The following is a 22,524-nucleotide window of genomic DNA, read 5'->3' as shown; positions in this document are numbered from 1 at the left end:
TCCCCTTCTGCTACCAATCACGACCAACAAATAAATAAATATTTGCTTTCTGTGTTTAAAATAACTTTCCAACTGCTCTTTGCGGAAAATGTCATTGCACCATTTTTTTTGGCCCCAAAACCTATAGAAATTCCCTGGTAGATTTCCCTGTTGGATTTTCCCCTCGAACGCAAAATTCAAATATGCGCGGCTGGCGGGCTTTTCGATAGGCGCCCACAGATACAAATACAACCCTCGGCAGCGGCGTTCTGTTTCTGTCAAAATAACAAAGCGCAGCGCACAAAAGAAAATCCAAAAAGAAAAGAAAAAAACGAACGAGAACCCGAGTAGAAGTGGCAAAGAAGGAGAGAAAAACGCAAATTACAAAAAAAATACGCAAACACACACACAAAAAAGACACACGACAGAAAAGACCCAAAGGCAAAGCATTTATAAATTAGCGCTTCTTCGGGCAGCGCGCCAGCCTACTCCAGCAGTTCGGACGAACCCAAATAAATTGAAACAACGAAAAGTTCTTGGATTACTACCTCTACTCGACTCTACTCTTCTATTGGTGCCCCCAAAATAATACCCAGCGTGAAGCGAAAGCGAAAGAAATCTTAAAATGAAAATCACTGTCACCACCTCCAATGATCAGGTCTTCTGTTTGGACGTATCCGAAGATCTCGAGTTGGAGAATCTCAAGGCTCTCTGCTCCATGGAAATTGGTGTCGAGAGTGATCAAATTTTGGTTATTTTCAATGGACGGGAATTGACGGATAACAAGCAAACGCTGCAACAATCCGGCGTTAGGGATGGCGATTTCATTATGCTGGAGCGACGGAGGGTGAACAGTCAACGTCCAAGTGCAGGTGAGTTCAAATCAATGATGATGTATGTTCTCTGTGTGTGGGTGTTGTGTATTGAAAAAGGTGACCAGATCCTGTACCGGCGGCAAAACAAGCCGCCACTTCGAGATACTTCCATCAGTATTATTATTATCATTCTCATTGCAAATAATGACGAAATCGGGAGGTACAACTTGAGCTAACTTGATCTAATGATAGACAGAATTCCATATAGGTCAGAGTTACTTATGTTACGCTGGCTGTTTGGAGACACTTTCGGTCATTAGCGCTAGCATTAGCCATAATTGAAAACACATTGTTAAGTGGGTGAAGATCGGTTCGTCTTCTGCGGCGCATTTAATTTTTAAAAATAAACGCCTTGTTTCATTTTTTACATACATTTATTTTTTGGCTCTGCACTTTTTTTCTTTTCTTTTGTGTTATTATTATTTTTTTTTGCACATTCCAACTCATACTCATGTGTATACTGGAAGGCGGTGGGCGGCATTTTTGGGGATAGCAATTTGATGCCATTGCATTGAAAAAAGAAAAGAGAATATGTTTGTATATACACATATCTGTCTTCATATGTACATATATAGTTAAAGAAATGGACATGGGAATGGTGGCGGCAGGTGCGATTCAGCGATCTGTTAGATCTGTATCTGCTGCTGCTGCTGCTCCGTGTGGTAGATGACCCCATGCGTTGGCACTTTCTGTTGGCTGGCCTTGTCTGACCGAATTGCGGCACACATTTTGCTTATATGCATATGTACATGTATGTGGGTCTATGCATGTGTGTGGGCGCCACAATTTGTTGTCTTAACTTTGTTTATGACGCATATTAATCGTTAACCAGGATGGGACCAGGGGACAAGGCAAATGAGTGGGGGGGATAGCAAATAGGTTACCCCTTTGACTCACCAATTTCCATACTGGGTCTCCGCCACTGGGTCAGGTCGACAAGTAGCTTCTAAGCCAATTTTTTTTGCCTGTTTAAGAGATTAGCACTTTTGTAAATGTTTATATTATTCTACAGTTTAGAACATGTTTTAACGTTTACAGTTATTGAAAACCCATTTAATTTTGTCGTTTTGTTTTCTTTGATTAAGCCGGCTCTGCGAATCCAGCGATTACTAACTTGGATTTTAGTAGCATTGCTGTGCCGGGCACAAGCAGCGGTGGCAGCCCCACCACGAGATTGCCAACACCTGGCCAAGCGGCCGCCACTACCTCCTCACTACTACCACAAAACACCAATCCGCTCAATCAGCAGAGTCTCACCAACATACCCCCAACAGATGATTTCAATGTTAATTTCGATGATGATCCGGCCGCAGTGCGTCAATCGTTTCTGTCCAGTCCAGAGACATTGGCACTGCTTCGTCAATATAACACACGTCTGGCCGATGCCTTGGACTCGGGCGATCAGGAAACATTTGCTCGAGTGCTGCGCGAGAATATTGCCGAACGGAAACGTCGCAACGATCAGCGCATGCGTATGCTGACAGCGGATCCATTCGATCAGGAAACACAGCGTCTCATTGCCGAGGAAATACAGCAGAAGAACATACAGGATAATATGGCAGCGGCCATTGAGTTTAATCCGGAAATCTTTGGTACCGTGACAATGCTGTAAGTTTTCCATAAGCCATCCCCCAAAAACAAAATCTCTTCCTAATATGAATTTTCATTTTAATTTCAGTTATATCAATTGCAAGGTGAATGGATTTCCTGTCAAAGCATTTGTGGACTCGGGAGCTCAGACTACCATTATGAGCAAGGATTGTGCCGAAAGGTGTCACGTAAATCGTTTGATTGATACCCGTTGGAATGGTGTGGCCAAGGGCGTGGGCACTCAGCCCATTCTTGGCCGAATTCATATGGTTCAATTGCAAATTGAGAATGACCATTTGACCTCAAGTTTCACAGTGCTAGGACAACAGCCAATGGACATGCTGCTGGGTCTTGATATGCTCAAGCGTCATCAGGTGCGCACTCGGTTCCCTCCCTAGATAAGTTGTTAATTATGTCTTTTGTTTGCGCAGTGCCTTATCGACTTGCAGCGCAATTTGTTAATTATTGGAACCACTGGCACCACCACACCATTTCTGCCTGAAAGCGAACTGCCGGCCAGTGCACGGTTAACTGGCAATTCCGAGGAGCAGGCCGAACAAAAGGCCATTGACGATGCCATCGAGCAAAGCAAACGTGATGGCAGCAGCGGCGGAAGCAGCAGTAGCGGTGGGCCCTCAACTAGTGCCAATGCCACTGTGAATGCCATCCAAGTGACGGATCGTTTTACCGAACAAGATGTTACCGATCTCATGGCATTGGGCTATCCACGCAACGAAGTCCTTACCGTTCTCCGACTCTGCGACGGCAACAAATTGGTGGCCAGCTCTCTTTTGGTTAGCCGTCATGAGGCAGCCGGTGGTCGGCTTAGCTGAACTCGACCATTATCGATTGCAGCACCATCAATACCACCACCACCACCTTCTCTTTGTTCACTGCTCCACCACCAATACTGGGATCAATCAAAATCAACCAACATTATTCAGGTCCAATAACAACAACAAAATTAATTCAAAGGGGGAGAATCCAACTCTGGCAGATTTCATAATTTAGTCAAATTTTTTATATTAATTTAATAAGAGCAAAATTTTTACAATGTTTATAATATCATGTATAATAGTAAAATAAGGGGACACAAAAGCATAGATTGAAAACAAATTAAAAAAGTAAAAAGCAAAAAAAAAAAGAAAGGAAACGGAAGAAGAGAACATGTAGGAAAAGAAATACGATATGGCAAAATGGATTTAGTTATATAAAGATATATATACTTACTTGTATATGCCTGACTATATAACTAAAATATTTAAATATACACATAGACTTATAATTTTCGGGCAAGCCCTGCTGAAGAACGTGGATCTAGATCTAGTTTCATAAGTCAGAGTCTGCTATGGAATGAAAAATGGGTAAATAAATGATTAACTTAACAAAGAAGTTGTTTATATGTACATATGTATACTCTTCTCTCCTATTCTCACTCAACTCTAACCAATTTTTTAAGTTAGTGGCAAAATTAATGGCTCTTTTTTGTTCAAAAATTTATTATCTATACAAAAAAATGACAATTTCTAGATGAATTAATGTTATTAGAAATTATAAACCAAATTTACATATCAAATAATTTTATTTTGCATTTATGCTGAAGCATCATTCATTTACAGATTGTTTTAATCAATAAGTAAGTAGATAAAGCCGAATCCGATTTCGGTCTTATAATATGCCCTAAAAATGAAAACAAAAATTTTATTTGATTTTGCAATTCAAAAGAAAAAAAAAGAGATTAAGCATAAAACAATGATTAAACATAAAAACCAAAAAGCAAAACATAGTCGAAAGACTGAGACTACATTTAGGACAGAGGCAGGACATTGTAGGGTACTAAGGTACATTATAATTTCATTAAAATCTCTTAAAATTAAGTATACATTTAGACTTTGTTTGGCCGCCACATGCGACTGCTACGGGGCTCGGGCAGATTGCGTTGACGCCGCTTCTCATCATCAGTCTCCAATTGCTGTGTCATAATCTTCTTGGCCATTGGCTTTGACGGTGTGGACTTCGGCTTAATAACGGTACGTGTCTGACGCAGACCCAACGGCATTATGGATGATCTTGCTGATGGCTCGAAATCCTGATAGGTATCATTGGGATCTGCAGCAGGTGCAGCAGGAGCAGCACCTAGATTGCAATTCTCATCCGGTAAATATTCATACTCATCATCGGTGGGCGCCTGAACTTCTATGGCTACTTTGTTTGCAGCAGCAGCATTGCGATTCTTGCCCATACTACGTCGTCCGAGGCCACCACTGCGTCGCATGGTGTTCTCAAACACACGCACACGCCTTAAGGGTGATTTCGTAGAGGTTTTGGCTGACAACTGACGCTGCGCTGGTGGACGTCGATTGCGCGGCGATGGTACGGGAGATTTCAAGAAGGATATTAGATTGCGCTTTGCATTGGGCGTGGCCGTTTCATTAACAGAATTGGTCGAGGAGCCGCTGGTTAACAGAAGCCGGCGTTTATTTAAATTGCCTGTGCTACCCGTAATCAATTTGGCCTGGGATGGTGTCTTTCTCAATGAAAATGTGGAGGAAGACACATTGCGCATGGACATGGGAGTACGTGGCGCCTGTGTGGGGGTCGGTGGTGGCAACATTTTGCCAGCATATACCGGGCGGTTCTTCTTCTTAGTCTCCCAGTCCTCGGCGATGCGTTCCAGTATATTCTTGCCGAAAACCAAGAATGGAGCATTCTCTCGCTCCTGATATTCCTGAACCAGCTCGGTTATTTCCTGTTCAATTTTGGGTAACTTGGAGGTAATAGCCTTACGCTCACGCTCCTCTTTAAGTAGTTGGCCACCACGATTATTGAAGCGACCCGGCTCATTGGCTTTGGCCTCCAAAGCCTCCATGCGGGCCCAGAGTGTACCGCGACTCTCGAAAAGCTCGAAAATGGTTTTATTCTTATAATAGTAACTCTTAAGATCGTCCAATTCGAGCTCATGCAGCTCGAGCAAATCTTCATTGTAAAAATCATTGAAGAAATTATAGAAACGTTTGCGCTCCTGTTCGCTCTTCAAGGTGAGATCCCACCACTTGTAGATCTCCACACGTAGATTCTCAATAAAACGCTGTAGATTCTGACTTCTCAGGGTCTGGCATCGTTGCAACTCCTCGTGCAGTATATCGAATGTATGCTGATTGTATTTCGATTTGCATTCCTCAATGCGTGTCCTTTCCTTTGGATCAATCACCTCGTCGCCGAGACGGTCCCATAGCTTTTGTATTTTGTCAAACATATCGTTAATGCCAGTTTCCATTTCCTTGATTTGTGCCTTGTACGTTTCACGCAGTTTTTGAAGACTGGCATATGTCTCTGGTGTTAGATTCTGATTGATGGGATTCAATAGACGCTCGATATTCTCATTTGTGGGCACCAGTTCCAGTGTCTTCATGTACTGTTTAATTTCCTGACGCAACTCGTACATCTCATTAAGCCGCTGTTCGCGTTTATCACGCATTTTTTCCAAGTGCTCGCGAAATGTAAACAATTCGTCTTCCTTTGGCAGTGGATCGGCCAACAAGGGCAGAGGCAATTCACCCAGTTCTTCGCAAAGCTGCTCCTGTTGCAGAAGCAACTCAAAAATTTCAGCGCGACGCTCATTCAGGTCCTTTCGAAGGTGCTCAATGCTTTTGTCCAATTGCAATTGCCACATCACCAGAGGCATGTCCTCGGGCCGCTCACCTATGACCACCTCTTCATTTAATAGGCGATTAAGGTCCTCGGCCTCAGTCTTCAGACTAGCTATTTCGTTAAGTATTATTTGTTCCTTTTGTGTTGATTCGTTAATTACATCGGCAAAGAATATATGCACATGCTCCTTAAGACGCACAAGAAACTCATCGCATGTTTTGGGCTCAAACATATGAATCCACATTGACTGCAGACGATCGACGTATGCAGATGTTTCCTCAAGGATTTCCAATTTAACTGTGTGGTCCATTTTTTTTTTTAATGTTTCTGTTTAGTGTCTGTCTATGTGCACTTTTAAATTTTTATTAACGTGTTGTTAGCTATGAATTATTTTTAAATAATTTTGTTGCTGTTCTACATCTAAAAAAAGGACGCCAACTTTTCCAAAGTGTTCGGTAAATTTAAAACGCAATGGCGGTTAGTGGTGGCACTTTATGAAAATCTACTTATCGAATTATCGCACTGTTCCAGAGACACTTACAAATACAGTGTTGGATAAGTAATATGTGTATTTCAACTGAAAAATTTAAAACAAATTGATGTTTCAGATACTGCCTTTTAAATCGCAATGACACTAAATCAAATGACTGTAGAGATAATAAGCTTTTGCTTTTTTCACTTTTCCCTTTACTTACAACGAGAAGTGCAAACAAAGTTTGCCTTAAGCTTCCGCTTCCTGGTCAACATAATTAAGATACTTTCGTTAGCCTGAATTGGATGCTGGATTATGTACAGGATTTTGCTTTGTAGGGCGAAGGGTGGGCACGGAAATGGGATATGGTTATGGAGAATGGTGTTCGGGTAGGCTTGTGGGTTTGTTTGTTTTGACATTCAATATGCTCGTCGTAGGTCGTTGTTGCCTTCGCCTTCGGGTTTCTTGGCCAGACGGAAGCGGAAGAAGCATGTGTGCTTGCGCCCGTGTGTTTGTGTGTGTATGTGTGTGGATGGGAGTCATGTATAAATAGCCGAACGCCCCACAGGACTCGGATACTTGGCGAATAACGCTTCGGACGCGCAAGTCGCAGCGCCTAAAAATAGGCAACAGTAACGGAAAGGAAAACCAAACAAATTTAATAATAATTTTTGCGCAGTTAGCTGAATTTTGGGTTGAATTATGTCCAACATTTGAATTGATTACACACAGACAGAGAGATGTCGGGGTACCAGGATATAACGGCATTAGAAAAATCGGTAAATATTAAAATATCTAAACACAAATCAGAAGGGTAACTACTTACACTTAATATCCTCACCCTGACATGGGTCATAAAACCTTGCCCTTTCAAAGGTGGCAAATGCTGGCAGCCAATTGTATACAATGGCCCACAAGCTGCATGCAGTGGAACGAAGCCTGGACCAGACCACAATGGAGCAAATGGATGAAATGGAGGTTATGGAATTACTGGAGTCCATGACCGAAGTGACAAATGAATACCAAAATCTGCGCAAGGATATACAGGAGGTGCAGCAATTGCAGCGTGACGTCAGCACATCTATACGATTTCAAATGCGAAGCATGCAGCAAACTTTTCAGATGCTCAAGAAGCGACTTGCCACATCCCAGGAGCAGCAAAAGAAACGCCAAAGAAACGAACTGATGACACACCAAGAGCATTAGCGGATGTTTGATATGGGTATGGGTATGGGTAGAAATGGATCAGTGGATAGTGGAATGGTAATGGAGGCACCGCCTATTCAATTTATGAATATTCCATGATATTTTTTTTTTTTTTTTTTTTATTGATTGGTCAGGCCTGTAATACATATTCAACCTAGTTAAGTAACCCAAATCCCAGATAGGACTCGAACTGCAAATGGAAATATCAAGAAAACCGTAAGCAATCAAATGTGTACTATAACTAACAACTACTTTAATAACTTATATCAGATAGAATGACACCAAAACTATTCATTTTTTTATACTCTGAAACACTTTCACATACATATGTAGTATGTAAAAGTAAACCAAAAATACTTTATTGCTAGCAAAATGCAAACCAAAACGTCTGATTACCATTTGAATGAAAAAAAAAACTGCAATTTTCCAAACGAAAAAAAAAAAAAAAAACAAAGATTTGCCTTAATATAAAAACCAAATTATACTAATTTTTGATATATACACATTTTAAGACATATACACATATATTAAACATTTCTATAGACCTTTATCATTTTTGGTTTTGATGTGTTTGTTAGTTTATGCTTAAGTATTTGTTGTTGAATAAATTATCATTAAGAAATTGAATTATTTTAATTTTCAATTTTGGCGCTTTTTATATGTAAAGGTCGCAAGTGTTGGCAAATGGGTAAAGTGGCGGGGAATAAAACTGGGTAATCGATATCGATTGTTTATCGTGTGAGAGAAAAATACTGGGAACCTTACTCAAATACTGGGAGCTGGGCTCCAATATAATTCAGTGTACGCACTAGTTGGTAACACTGCTTCAGTTTACCGTTGTGTTTGTCTTTATATGAGTGCAATTGCAATTAGGGACGCGCGCGAGTGGATGTGTGTGTGTGTGTGTGTGTGTTATGTTGTGTTGATGTTGGGAGAATAGTAGCAACAAATGCAATTGTTAATAACTAATTAGCATATCGATTAAAGAGAAAGCAACAAGTGAAAACGCTATCCCCCCCCCGCACTATAGCATTTTGCATCTGTCAGAGTGTGCGCGCCTGCGGTCTGTATTGTGTTTGTGTGTGATATTTTTGTTATTGTTACCTGCTTACGTGTCTGCGTCGTCGCAGATTCGTATTTGGCAGAAGAGATATGCCGCCTGCTCTGGCTTCCTCGTATGTTCTTGTGATCCTAAAATGCGTTTGCCTTGCCGTTACAATTGCCTCGCCCACGGCGTCTTCAGTAAACAGCATTAGCAGCGACAGCAGTGAAAATGCCCAAGTCGAAGTAGTTGAGGAAACGGAGAATTTCCTCTCCAATCCTCATTATCTTAATAACGACGAAATTGGGCAACTTTTTAAGCAAATCGGCAGTGATTACCCACATTTGGCTCAAGCCTACAGCATTGGACGATCTTTGCAAGGTCGCCCATTGCATGCTTTGGCCTTGAATGCTCCACCCTCGCCGGATAATGAGAAAACCGGGGACTTACTTCGTCCCATGGTCAAATTGGTGGCCAATATACAAGGCGATGAGACATTGGGTCGCCAGATAGTACTTTATATGGCTGAATACCTGGCCACCAGCTATGAAATCGATAATGATGTGCAAAAATTATTAAATACCACGGAAATACATTTTCTGCCCAGCTGTAATCCAGATGGATTTGCTGCTGCCCAGGTGAGTTCGATCGAAAGAAAAGAAAGCAAAGAAAATATGAAATGAAAGAAGCAGAACAAAACAGCTGCAAGCTCCATAAGCCCTGCTGTGTCTGAACCCATTTAAAATATATGAATACAAAAAGTGAATGTATTTATGTACATACAAACCAAAATCTATAAAATTTTACATACATATGTACACCTTTATGTACATTGTACCACAGTAAAACCCATGAATCATAGAAAATCTTTCCTTTTGAATTATCAATATGTATATGTATATATAAGCAAGTTAAACCGGCTAGCAAGCCCCTCTCCTCTGCTCCCCACCGCCTACGTCATCACTCCAAACAGCACCTTTCGCTCTCCCTAGCCAATTCATGCTCTCTCTGTCTCTCTCTCTCTCTCTCTCTTGATCTTACAATTAAATTGGGGGGCGCGTCGTAAAGGGGGTCAAAGTTTTTGATCATTTTTACTACGTTTCCCCCATTTATAGATAACTTGCTTTCTCCACCCATGTCTCTCTCTCTCTCTCTTTCACCTCTCTCCATCAAACTGAATCCAAGATCACCTGAAAATTAGCTTAAAGTTATTTGCTCTAGTTTTGGTTCTTCGTTTTGGGTCACGATTGAAATAGACTATAATTAATAGCACTTGGGAACTGACTCTCTTTCGAGACTTGTAGGACTTTGTATGTAAACTTGATCAATAAACAGTTTTTATATTAACATATTTAAGTTAATTTTATTGACTTGACTCAACGTGCTGGCGCAAGTGTTTTTCCTTACAACAATAGAATCAACCAAATAAAATGCATTAAGTATATACATACTTATTTACAAAATATACAAAATAATCGTTTTTCCCCCTCTTGGTCTAGAATTATTATATAACTTCCCATATCAAGGCGTTTTTGTTGGTCGGATCATTCGGATTCTATTCTGCTTTTAGTATAAGTTACTATTTCGTTTTTCCAAAAGTGATTTGCATGAAACTAGTCAGTTGATGTAAGCTAACTTGCGCCTTATCGTGTGCTAGTTTTTAGCAATCCAGTTTTCTGTCAATCCATTTTATTTTTGTTCCAGCCATTTCAAGCAACTACAACAATTTCCATTTGTAGTTGCCTAAGTAAGCAATAAAGTAAAGATCTAGTGGTAGTTTGTTAATGACATGAAATAAGCCACTTAAGCTTGTGTAATTTGTTGTATTTAAATGTTATCTACAACACATTTCACAATCTTAGGCCCTTAAGCGTAACGACGCCCCCAAAAGACAATTGTTGTTCACTTTTAATGCGAATATTGCGAATGTTTTTCCCTTTAGGCATTCTCTTAACTACCTAAAATAAAAACAATTGATGAATACGGTGTCAAAACCTTTTCTAAATATATGTACATACATATGTATACACTGCTTGGGGATAATCTTTCGTTGACATATTCTTAGTCTGTTGGAATTTGTGGTTAGTTAGTGATGATTAGATTAAAATGTTGGCATTCAAATGGGCATAACTTCAATTGATTTGCGTGATAAGTGACTGGGGGCCATAGATAGTTTATTTCGACAGTTTTATGGCTTCTTGTCATAAATCTTTGAAGAAACAAGGTACAAGTTGTTGTCGTTTCGGGCTTTGGCTTTTGACAGCTTAACAGCTAACACCTGACGTCATTTGTGTTTGATTTTGGTGTTGCAATTGCAGAAACAAAACAAACGGTTGCAATTATCTTTCAAAGAAAACTGGTTACACACAAATGACAACCACAAATGATGCCGCCAACGCCACCCCCACCGCCGTCGCAGCCATCGTCGATATTTACACAAAGTTTCGGCTTACATATTCTCTTTCTGTTTTTGTTTTTTACTTTTCCTGCAATTGAGAGGCATTTTGTATGCAACCGGTTTACCTTACCCATCGAGAAGGTGGGATGGGTGGGTGAAGGGGCAGGTGGTTCCAAAGTGTAATAGTAGTAGCTTAACCAATTTCCGTTGACAGTTTTGAAGTAGCTTCTAGCAGTATGTCAATCTGATACTCTTTTTTGTTCAATCCACTGACACCCGCTCGTGCTCTGATGTACCCATGTATGTGTGTATGTATCTGTGTTATGTCGTACGTGTATGTTTCTTTTTATTATCAATATAAGAAATGATGATCCCAAAACTGACCTATGTCAATTCTAAGAAAAAAATATATGTAAGTCAAAGAGTCAGTCAGAAATTTTGTTTGGGTTGTGTGGGTTTCTAACTATTTGCTTATCGCTATGTTTTCCTCAGTAATACAACAAATTTTTAAATGTCCGACGTCTGCACCGTGATAACGGTAATTGGTAAACCCCAGTTTAATACGAAACTGTTGCTCAGTGCTAAATGTTCTCAGTTTAACAATGTACAAATGTTAAAAAGCCGCTCCCGCAATGCCCTTTAAATAAAAAAGTATTACAGTTCGCTTAGGAAATTGAATACCTACATACATTTGGTTTATTCAAGACATTTCTAGTGAGTGAAATCCCTTATATGTAAATATTATTAATGGGTTTTTTTTAAGCATTTGTAAGTGCAGGGTATTAAGAGCGCAAAGACGTGACTGCGACGCCGACTGCAAAACCGACGACAATGATAATGTCCGGGAATTCTGCTGATAAGCATCGACGAGCAAAAACCAAACATGAAAGTGTAAGAAGAGAGAGAGAGAAATTACGTGCCATTGTGTGGGTGTTGAACCCACGCAGAGGCTCACAAGATAACACACACACACACTCAGATGCGGATAACGGGAAACAGTGGAGGAGCAAGGAATGCTGTTGCTATGACGCCAATGCGACGTCATTATTGATTTTTTATCTCTCTTTGGCTAAAAATATCCTTCACGACTGACGTACATTGTCAAGCTCTCTCTCTCTCTCTCTCTCTCTTACTTGCGCCGGCGCCTTGCACGCTTTACATCTGGCAATGCCGCAACTCGAAGCAGCGCCATATTCAAAAAATTAAAAACTTGATATAATAACAACTATTAATTTCTGTTAGAAACAACAATAACACAAATATATGTATATGTATGTAGAAGAAAGAAAAAACCGTCAATTGAGACGAGGCGGGCGGCAGCGCGGTTGGGCTGCCGTGTAATTTCCCTACAATTAGCGCGCGCTTTGTGTGACTCTCTGCAGCAGCAGAGCATTGCGACGTAAGCAGCGATAGCGGCAGCGGCAGCGGCACGGGCTTAAGGCCAATCAACGCAACAAATTTTCAAACAGTACATTTTACGAAGCTGAGCTGCATCAACCATATACGCCGCCACCACGGACAAAACGGACGACGACGACGACACCAAACACCGCCGACACTGACAGCGACCAGAAGCAGCAGCAACAACAACAAGAGACGAGAAAAAGAAGAGACCACAAAGCCAAACACAACACGCCGCCGCCGCCGTTTGGTGTGTGCTGTGCGTCAGTGTGTGTGTGTGTGTGTGCTGAAAGGAGAGCATAGCCAAACAAAATAAAACGAAATTTAAACATTAAAAAAAACAACAACAATAACAAATAAAATTAACATCAAGAAGAAGCACGACGACGACGACGACGAAGAGGCGTAAGAATAACAGAAGAATTATTACACACACACACAGAGGAGAGAGGAGCAACGAGAGAGAGAGAGAGAGAAAGGAGAGGATTGGAGTGGAGCGGTGAGGAAACGGGAGCTTTCAATTTGCACGCCAGTGATAACCAAACAGCAGGCGAACGAACCAAACCCAATTGAGGTCAATGATGAAGCTGATAATGATGAAGATAACATCCCTGATGTGGCCATTGATGATGCTGGCGATCTTCTCGTCCAGCAGCCATTCGTATATCATCCAGGAGGATGAAAGCTTTCTGCATAATCCACACTATGCTAGTCAACAGGAGCTAGAGGATGTCTTTGCCGGATTGGCAAAGACATACCCGGAGCTGGCCACTGTCCATAGTCTGGGACGTTCATTGGAGGGACGAAATTTGTTGGTATTGCAAATCTCCCGACATGCCCATCAGAGGAATTTACTTACTCCGCCCGTCAAGTACATAGCCAATATGCACGGGGATGAGACCGTGGGTCGACAGCTGCTTATCTATTTGGCTCAATATTTGCTAGGAAATTACGAGACGAACCTAGAGATTGGTCAATTGGTGAATTCAACAGATATCTATCTGATGCCAACCATGAATCCCGATGGTTATGCCCTGTCCAAGGTATGTGAGCCTCGCACACACTTGAAGAGAGAGAAAAAGAGAGAGAGAGGAGAGAGAGCGCGGAGATGTCACCTGTTTGTAGTATAGCTCGTTCTCTTTCTATCTCTCTCTGTCTGTGTTCCATTCCCTTTTTTTCTTGTTGGGGAAAAAAATCAATAACTGTGAAATTGTTATGTGTTGTGTGGGTGGAGTAGATGATATGAAGTTTAGGGGGGGCGGGTGGCATAAACCTTTTCCTGCCTACCTTCCGCCTCCGCACCCGTCCTTTTGCCACGCCCCAAATAACAATGTTGACATATTGCACACACACACACACACAGGAAACTATCATTATCTTTGGCAAAAAAAAATGTTGAAAATTAATGTTGTTGACTGGTTGAGTGGGTGAGTGATTGTTGTAGATAGGCTTCAATGTTTAGACCGATACGTACATATATCTTTTAGATATCATATGGAAACGTTTTCTTTGTTTCATGCTAACACGACAGGTGCGCTTAGAATTAGAAACATTCTCTTTAGAGGAAAGAGAACTCCAAATCAAGTTACATTTAAGCTCAAAGTTCGGTTTAGACTTAATTAAACCCTAAATGAATTTACATGCTGGGTGCCACACGTGTGTTCTTTCACGAATCCCCTCTGCCCAACAAGCCACCTCCGCTTGCTCCTCCTTCTCCATCTCCTCCTCATGGGGAATGTGTTTGCCTAGCGTGACTGATCATTTTTTCTGTTCATTATGTGAACTTTATACATTTTATTCTATAAATTTAATTATATAATTTGCTTAAGCACAATTGAAAGTACACAATGGTGTGAGAAGTCTATCGTGGGGAGTGGGAAGAGGGGGGAACGGAGTTCATGTGCGTTCGTTGGATTAAACATTTGAGATAAGGTAAAAAACTGGAACTCTGCTTTTGATTTGATTGACTTGCTCCAGTTTTAAAGTGATTATGCATTCAATCTATATATTTACATATGTGGATATATATGCATTGATTATGTCCTAAGCCCACTTGCCCCCCTACCCCCCACGCCGTCCAACACCTGACTGACATTTAAAAGTAGAAAACGAGACTGAGAGCAAGTGAGTGAGAGAGAGAGCAATTTGAAAAGGAGAGACAAGCTTTGAATGCCAAATTGGGTGAAACTTTTGTTGTCGTCCATTAATATATGTATATTACCACTGATACTCATGATATCTGACATAACGCCAACGGCCCACCCCTCCACCAACGCCCCCAAATTAAACCAACTCTATATATTTAATGTGTTTTGGCTTTTTTTTTTTGCAGGAGGGCCATTGCGAATCTCTGCCCAACTATGTGGGTCGTGGCAATGCGGCTGGCGTTGATTTGAATCGTGATTTTCCGGATCGTCTGCAGCAACCGCACGTCCATCAGTTGCGTGCCCAAACCCGCCAGCCGGAGACAGCAGCTTTAGCCGAATGGATAGTGAGCAAACCATTTGTATTATCTGCCAATTTCCATGGCGGAGCCGTTGTTGCCAGCTATCCTTATGATAATTCCATGTAAGTGCTTGCATACGACAGAATAAGCCTTGAGCACTTTGAATTAATGTATTTCTTTCTCCCATCACCATCGCCATCGCCATCGATTGTTAGAGCCCACAATGAATGCTGCGAGGAGAGCTTGACACCGGATGATCGCGTCTTTAAGCAATTGGCGCACACATACTCCGATAATCATCCGATCATGCGACGCGGTAATAACTGCAATGATACCTTCAATGGGGGGCATTACAAACGGTGCCAATTGGTATGAACTATCCGGTGGCATGCAGGACTTCAATTATGCCTTTACCAATTGCTTTGAACTCACCATCGAGTTGAGTTGCTGCAAATTCCCATTGGCCAGTACATTGCCCACGGAATGGCAACGCAATAAGCGTCCATTGCTGGAACTCTTGAGACAGGCGCATATCGGCATTAAGGGTCTCGTGCAGGATGGCAACGGCTATCCGATTGTGGATGCCAGTATTATAGTCTCTGGATTGGAGGACAAACCCATAACCACGTCGAAACGGGGAGAGTACTGGCGATTGTTGACGCCTGGAATCTATAGTGTCTATGCGGCAGCCTTTGGGTAATGATAAGATGATTGATTGTTTATGAAATTGTGATTTCATATCCAATTTTTTGGATTTATTTGCCTTGCAGATATCAATCGAGTACACCGCAGGAGATACGTGTGACCAATAATAATGCAGAGGCTTTGCGTATCGACTTCAAACTGTTGCCCCTTGAGACGAAATATGATGGTATTAGCAGTTTATATAGTCCATATTTCTTTAGACATTAGAGACGATCGATGAAATCTGCATACAAATGATGATGTTGATGATGATGAAGGAAATCGAACGATTATGTTGATGATGATAATGATTAATGTTCATGATAATGTTGATAATGACACTGCACAATTGCATACTGCATCCTTTTAGCTGGCACCACACACACACACACATAGACATAACTTTCCATAACCACATTCTCCTACCCAACCACGGTATTGAAATCTCTCTTTCACACACACACACATACACACTGTCTATATATGCACACTCATATGAAGCCTCTGAAAGCGGAATCATTTTAAAGAAAAGGGTTTTAGGCTATTGTATTTAATTTCGAAATCTCTTTTAGTTTTGTTATCCTCTCCCCCCAACACCTCTATATATATCTCGCTCTCTTTTCCTTTCTCATGTATTTAGCTGCCATGGCAAAAAGTTGAAACTATAAAGTACATTTATAGGTTTCTCTTGTAAAAATATGTACAATTATTTTTCTTTTGTTTTGTTTTTTGTTTGCATCTTTTCATTTCCCTATCATTTGTATATACATTCATGGAATGGAATCGGAATAGAATGAAAAGTTTGACTGTTAAGTCCCCCCTCCCCCGCCACTTGGGAAGACATCAAATGTCTCCTAGAGCCCGAACAACCCGCCAAACAATCCATTTCCATTCTATTCTCCGTTTTCTTCTCTTTCACACTTATTCTTCTTTCAAGAAACGCATAATGGAAACGAAAGCAAGTGTAAAAGCAGTAGAAGAGAACCATGTGTAAAATAAAACAAAAGAAAACCAAAAAAAAAAAAAAAAACAACAAAATTATGCGCAAATTTTATGATAAATATGAAGAAATATACAAAAATAAATTGAACTATATAATGAGATACATACATATATATATATACAACAAAATATATATAGATTTATGGTTAATCCTATCAGAACAAAAACTAAAACTCAAAATTGTTAAACATTTTTTTCTTTACTACAAATTTTTATTCTACAAAACATATATAGAGATATTTATATATTTACGATCTATGTGTGAAATTGCATTTCTTTTTGGCAACTACAAAAAAGAAAAAACAAAAAAGAACGTAAACTAAAAGGTTTAGGAAGGGCAAAATAAAACTATATGACTTATCGTTTCTATATCCAAAAAGAATCTTAATCTGCATATTGAATCATTATAGAAGAATTGTCCTTTCTATTGCCTTGCCATTTTAAAAACATATTATTTCTGTTTGATATGAAATTTGAATCAAGTAAAGATCAGTAAGAAACAAATATTCCTCAATATATCAACGTATATATATATATATATATATTCCTATATATATGTAATCAAATAAGTACCTAAATTGTGCAACACATTTTTTAACTATTATTTTTTGGCCAAAACAAAAATGTGCCAAAAACTACGAGATAAACTAAAGTTCTATAGAATGAAATTTGTTCTTTTTTTTTTTTTTGTCGTTAGTTTAGACGATTTAAGATTTTTAACAATTTTTGCATAATGTGTATAATTGTGTTGTAAATGTTTCTTTATTCAAATATAAATACATGCACACACACACAGACACACGTACACACATACAACTACAAATATCAGAGCTACAACAACAACAACACCAAGATATTGAAAAACCAAAAAATGAAGCTAAATAAAATGCACTTTGCTTTCGATTTGCTCATCAGTCTGATTGATTTTTTGGCATGAATAAAATAAAATAAACGATAATGATATTTATTTATAGAGTCGGCCTGCATCTGTTGCTTGGTTATATCCTTTTTCTCTCTCCTTCTCTCTCTCTCTCTCTCTCTATCTGTCTCTTTTGTTTTGGCTTTTAATTACCTTTTTGTTTTGCGCCTTCATTCACAAATTGGTTTCCCGGTTCTCATTTAAGTACCATTTCGCCTCATCATCCATCATCCATCAGGGATCATCATCTATTTAAGCTAATTTCTGTTTTTTAAGTTTCGTATTCTTGTCTGTTTATTCTGATCCTGAATTAGGCAATTATCACAAAGTGAAAGTGGAACGATCTGAACCCGCTGACGAGAGAAAGGAGAAATTTGATGGCTTTCTTACACCGACCAAATTCGAGCATCACAATTTCACAACCATGGAGAGGTAATTATTTATATTTGTATATGAGAATTACTAAAATTTACTCTGATCCTTGTGTATATGTATGTATGTATATTTATGATGCAGCTTCCTAAGAAACATTACGGCCAGTTATCCATCCATTACCCGACTCTATAGCATTGGCAAAAGTGTCGAGGGTCGTGATTTATGGGTACTAGAGATCTTTGCCACTGCCGGAAGATCTGTTCCGGGTGTGCCTGAATTCAAATATGTGGCCAATATGCATGGCAACGAGGTGGTGGGCAAGGAGATGCTCTTACTGCTGACCAAATACCTGGTGGAACGATTTGGCAACGATGAGCGAGTCACTCGCATGGTGAACAATACGAGAATGCATTTTCTGTACAGCATGAATCCGGATGGCTATGAGATGTCACACGAAGGCGATCGCACGGGCTCCGCGGGGCGGGCCAATGCCCATGGCATCGACTTGAATCGCAATTTTCCCGATCAATATGGCACCGATAAGTTCAATAACATCACAGAGCCCGAAGTGGAGGCCGTTATGAATTGGACATTGTCGCTGCCGTTTGTCCTATCGGCCAATTTGCATGGCGGCTCACTGGTGGCCAATTATCCGTACGACGACAATGAGAATGATTTCAATGATCCGTACAGCCGTTTGCGGGACGGCAATATCAATGGCCGTAAACTGAATCCCACCGAAGATCATGCTTTGTTCCGTCATCTGGCCTTGGTATATTCGCGGGCGCATCCCACCATGCATCTGGGTCAGCCATGTGAACTCTTCCGCAGTGAGGTCTTCGAGGATGGCATCACCAATGGAGCTCAATGGTATAGTGTGACTGGCGGCATGCAGGATTGGAATTATGTGCGTGCCGGTTGTTTGGAACTGACCATTGAAATGGGCTGCGACAAGTTCCCCATGGCCAATGAGTTGCCCAAATATTGGCAGGAACATCGTGAGCCGCTCCTCCAGTTCATTGAGCAGGCGAATCATGGTGTCCATGGCTTTGTACGCAGCTCGATTGGCACTCCCATAGCGGGAGCTGTGATCCGACTGGATGGCGCGAATCATTCGATCTACAGTACCCCCTATGGGGATTACTGGAAATTGGCATTGCCTGGTCAGCACAATGTCACGGTAGTGGCCGATGATTTTGCCCCATTGCGTGTGGAGGTGGAAGTACCCGATGCAGAACCGTTTGGCATGCGCCTGGATGTCACCCTAATGCGTGACGATCCTCAGCATTGGGCATCGGCAAATGATTTTCGCATCATTGAGAACGTGGTCAACACCAGATATCACACAAATGCCGAACTTAGGGCACGACTCGCCGAGCTGGAGAATCAAAATGGACAAATAGCGACCTTTGGCTATGCGGACAATGAGTTTAGCAGTTACTTCAATTACCTAAAGCTAACCTCCGATGTGAGTAGGAGTCTCAGTGTCTCAAGTGACTATCTAAATGTGTCTCCCTTCAATTTGATTTGTAGATTGGCGAACCAGAGGAACATAAGTTCAAGCTTCTGGTAATTAGCTCACTATTCGATACGGCTGCCCCCTTGGGCAGGGAAATCATGTTGAATCTCATCCGGCATCTGGTCGAGGGCTATAAGCTTAAAGATTCCGCTGTAACTGAGTTGCTGAAACATAGCATAATCTATTTTCTGCCGCAAACCCAAAAGTTTGACGAAGTCTTTCAAATCTACAATGCAAAGTAAGAAATAGAATGCTTTGAATTTCAAACATATATTTAGAAATCTAAACAAACTTATTTTTTGCATTGCAGTAATTCGGTCTGTGATCCCGTGCTGGCCGATGAACTTGCCGAACGCATATTGAATCCAGAATTGGAACCCGCACGAGATATGTTGCTGCAGTTCCTGCACAGCGAACGCTTCGATATGATGCTCACGTTCAGTGCAGGCAACTCCGAGCTAAGCTATCCCAAGGGTGAGTCCATCTTGGAGAAATTCGCCCATGGAATTCAGCGGACCGAGTTTAACTATTCCCCGCTGCAGTGCAAGAGTACTTCGAGTCGGCAAATGCACAAAGAGGTGACCGAGCGGTTATCCAATCTATTCTACAAGTTGTACAATGTACCCATGTTTACACTTGGTCTGTCCTGCTGTCGTTTGCCCACACATCATGAGATTGCCTCCGTGTGGCGTACAAACATTGAGAAAATCAAAAACTTCCTAGCGCTAACCCAGACGGGAGTGAATGGTCTGGTGCAGAACGACAAGGGACAACCGTTGCGTGAGGCCTTTGTTCGCCTACTGGAGCATCCGATGGTCTACAATGTCACAAAGAATGCGGCACGCTTCCAACTGATGCTGCCCAAGGGTCTGTACGGACTCGAAGTGAGTGCCCCCAACTATGAGTCGAGGGTTGTCAAGATCGAGGTGCAGCAGGGACAACAGATCGATGTGGGCACCATACGCTTGCATGCCTTTACACTGATTCGTGGCGAGGTGACTGAAATACAGAGCAAGAAGAATAATGGCCTGACCAGCACCACCACATCAACCACTACGACCAGCTTAACGGGCGTCGTGTTGGACAACGACAATCATCCCATACGAAATGCCAAAGTCTCTGTCATTCTACCAGCCGGTTTAACGCATTTGCGTAACTTTACCAACAGCCTGGGCGAATACCGTCTATCGGCCGTACCACTGGGCATTCTAACACTCAAAGTGGAGGCTCCACGGCATTTTGAGGCCACACGTGTCGTGCATCTAGTGGACACAACTAGTCCCACCAAACCTATCGTCTTCCATTTAAAGACCAACGAGCATGTCTTTGGTCTACCCCGATTCCTGTTCATCATCATGGCCAGCATATTGATCATTGTGGGCGTTGTCATCTGTGTCCTGTGTGCCCAGTTTTGGTTCTATAAACGACATCGTGGCAATAAGCCATACTATAACTTCTCGCTGCTGCCGCAAAAGGGTAAAGAGCAGTTCGAGCTGGACGACGATGCGGGCGATGATGGTGAAACGGAACTGTTTCGTTCGCCGATTAAACGTAAGTCATCCTCAAACCATAAAAAAGAGTCATTGTCATCTTCTCATTTCTATTCGCACCACAGGCGGCATGACGATTCAGCCCTACTTCGATGAAGAGAACTTGGAGCACATTCTACACACAGACGATGATACGGATGACAATGGAATGGACGATGATTTGCAACCCGAACTGGATGCGGCCGACGAGAGTGGCGATGAGATTGTAATGCTGCATAATCACGGCAATCGGCGGAGGCATTAAACACAATTTTTATAGAGAATTAGACACCTGCCCCGCCCCCAAACTTTGCTCCAACCGTAAACACAACAACACAACATAACTGTGATTCAAACGTTTTTAAACAAAAAAAAAAAAAAATTACAAGAAAATAGGAAAGAAAAGGCGCTAAAAAAGTGAAACCCAATTATTTTTTTTTTAATTTTAAATTAATTGATACTTATTTTTAGGGCCAAGGCATTCCCAATTAATATATCAATTATTATAATATATTTTAACTAAGATTGTTCACAATTCCAAAAACAAAAACAAACTATTTGAAACTCTTTCCATAAAGCAGCTAAAATACATATATATACACATATATGTATAGGCAGGATCAGTTAACGTCCATTATATTTAAATAGACATTTAGATGTCTCGACATTTTTGTGCTTTTCTTTTGGAATTTGGAATTGAGAGCAGTCTAATGAAAAACAGTTATAAGCTTTCACTTTTTCATTCGTCTGCTTGTGCGAAATGTTAGTAAAAAACAAAATCTTGTAATTATATATAATATATAAAACACAAACACAAAATATCGATGTACGCATGACAGCTTTACGATTTATCTAACTATAAATATCAAACCTCTATATATTTTATAATATTATGCGATGTGGACTCAGTTGTTATCTTTTTTTTTGTATTTTCTACAACGAATCTCTTTGCGAAACACCAAACAGCCGATTCCGTAAACACTACCGATTTTATATATATTATACACATATATATCCAAATATTTCTGTACCCTCCTGTATGATCGTATAATATAGTAAAGTACAATTAAGACTGAGCCTTACAACCAAACATAATCAAGAAACACAAACAAAACAAACGGAAGAAACAATTGTACTTAGTTAGGACGAGAGAAATAGAAATCCAAAGCAATAATTGAAAAGCGCTATATAATCTAACATTTATTGAACGAGCCTTACGCCTGTCCATTTTGCTCTTTATATACATTTGTATGTACAATTATTATAAATTATAGTAAGCTGATATTTTGGCTTGTTTAACCATTCATTTGGTGGCTTGAGAAACAGTTAACAGAACAGCATAAATTACTTTTGATTTGCAAATAATATATGTATATGTACATATGTTTGTGAAAACTATTTAGCACCCTATATAACAGAGAAGAGAATAACAAATA

The 22,524-nt window shown here is 40.6% G+C and overlaps 4 protein-coding genes across 6 annotated transcripts; 3 read left to right on the top strand and 1 right to left on the bottom strand.

Moving 5' to 3' along the window:
* Positions 1–85: 85 nt before the first annotated feature.
* On the top strand, positions 86–3,500 carry rngo (DNA damage inducible 1 homolog rngo). Of its 2 annotated transcripts, none has more exons than XM_068299568.1 (4): positions 86–851; positions 2,129–2,462; positions 2,533–2,818; positions 2,876–3,500. In XM_068299568.1, exons 1-4 carry the CDS (start codon positions 605–607, stop codon positions 3,275–3,277), a joined length of 1,269 nt encoding a protein of 422 aa, XP_068155669.1. In that variant the 5' UTR covers positions 86–604; the 3' UTR covers positions 3,278–3,500. The 2 variants fall into 2 exon arrangements, with proteins under 2 accessions (XP_068155669.1, XP_068155660.1); XM_068299559.1 differs by having other exon boundaries at positions 94–851; positions 1,940–2,462.
* Positions 3,501–4,007: 507 nt separating this feature from the next.
* LOC137584245 (protein regulator of cytokinesis 1-like) lies at positions 4,008–6,629 on the bottom strand. Its single transcript, XM_068299546.1, has one exon. The coding sequence runs from the start codon at positions 6,403–6,405 to the stop codon at positions 4,330–4,332; it is 2,076 nt and encodes a 691-aa protein (XP_068155647.1). The 5' UTR covers positions 6,406–6,629; the 3' UTR covers positions 4,008–4,329.
* Positions 6,630–7,160: 531 nt separating this feature from the next.
* On the top strand, positions 7,161–8,211 carry LOC137587121 (uncharacterized). 2 transcript variants are annotated; one of them, XR_011033868.1, is made up of 3 exons: positions 7,161–7,346; positions 7,444–7,830; positions 7,908–8,211. XR_011033868.1 is itself a non-coding variant. In XM_068303384.1 (2 exons), the coding sequence occupies exons 1-2, from the start codon at positions 7,308–7,310 to the stop codon at positions 7,771–7,773; spliced, it is 369 nt and encodes a 122-aa protein (XP_068159485.1). In that variant the 5' UTR covers positions 7,161–7,307; the 3' UTR covers positions 7,774–8,211. The 2 variants fall into 2 exon arrangements, 1 of the variants encoding a protein (XP_068159485.1); XM_068303384.1 differs by having other exon boundaries at positions 7,444–8,211.
* A 4,332-nt stretch (positions 8,212–12,543) lies between these two features.
* svr (Carboxypeptidase D svr) lies at positions 12,544–21,981 on the top strand. The gene is given in 10 exon segments (XM_068303886.1): positions 12,544–13,657; positions 14,947–15,182; positions 15,276–15,402; positions 15,404–15,756; positions 15,831–15,931; positions 17,980–18,097; positions 18,182–19,508; positions 19,574–19,797; positions 19,870–21,110; positions 21,175–21,981. Coding segments are annotated over 10 exon segments (4,371 nt in total). The 5' UTR covers positions 12,544–13,192; the 3' UTR covers positions 21,354–21,981.
* Positions 21,982–22,524: the final 543 nt, after the last annotated feature.

This window comes from Drosophila tropicalis, unplaced genomic scaffold, assembly GCF_018151085.1.
Source record: "Drosophila tropicalis isolate 14030-0801.00 unplaced genomic scaffold, ASM1815108v1 contig_158, whole genome shotgun sequence".
Lineage (NCBI taxonomy): Eukaryota > Metazoa > Arthropoda > Insecta > Diptera > Drosophilidae > Drosophila > Drosophila tropicalis.
Note: the sequence above shows the minus strand (reverse complement) of the source record. Positions and strands in the feature narration are given on the sequence as shown.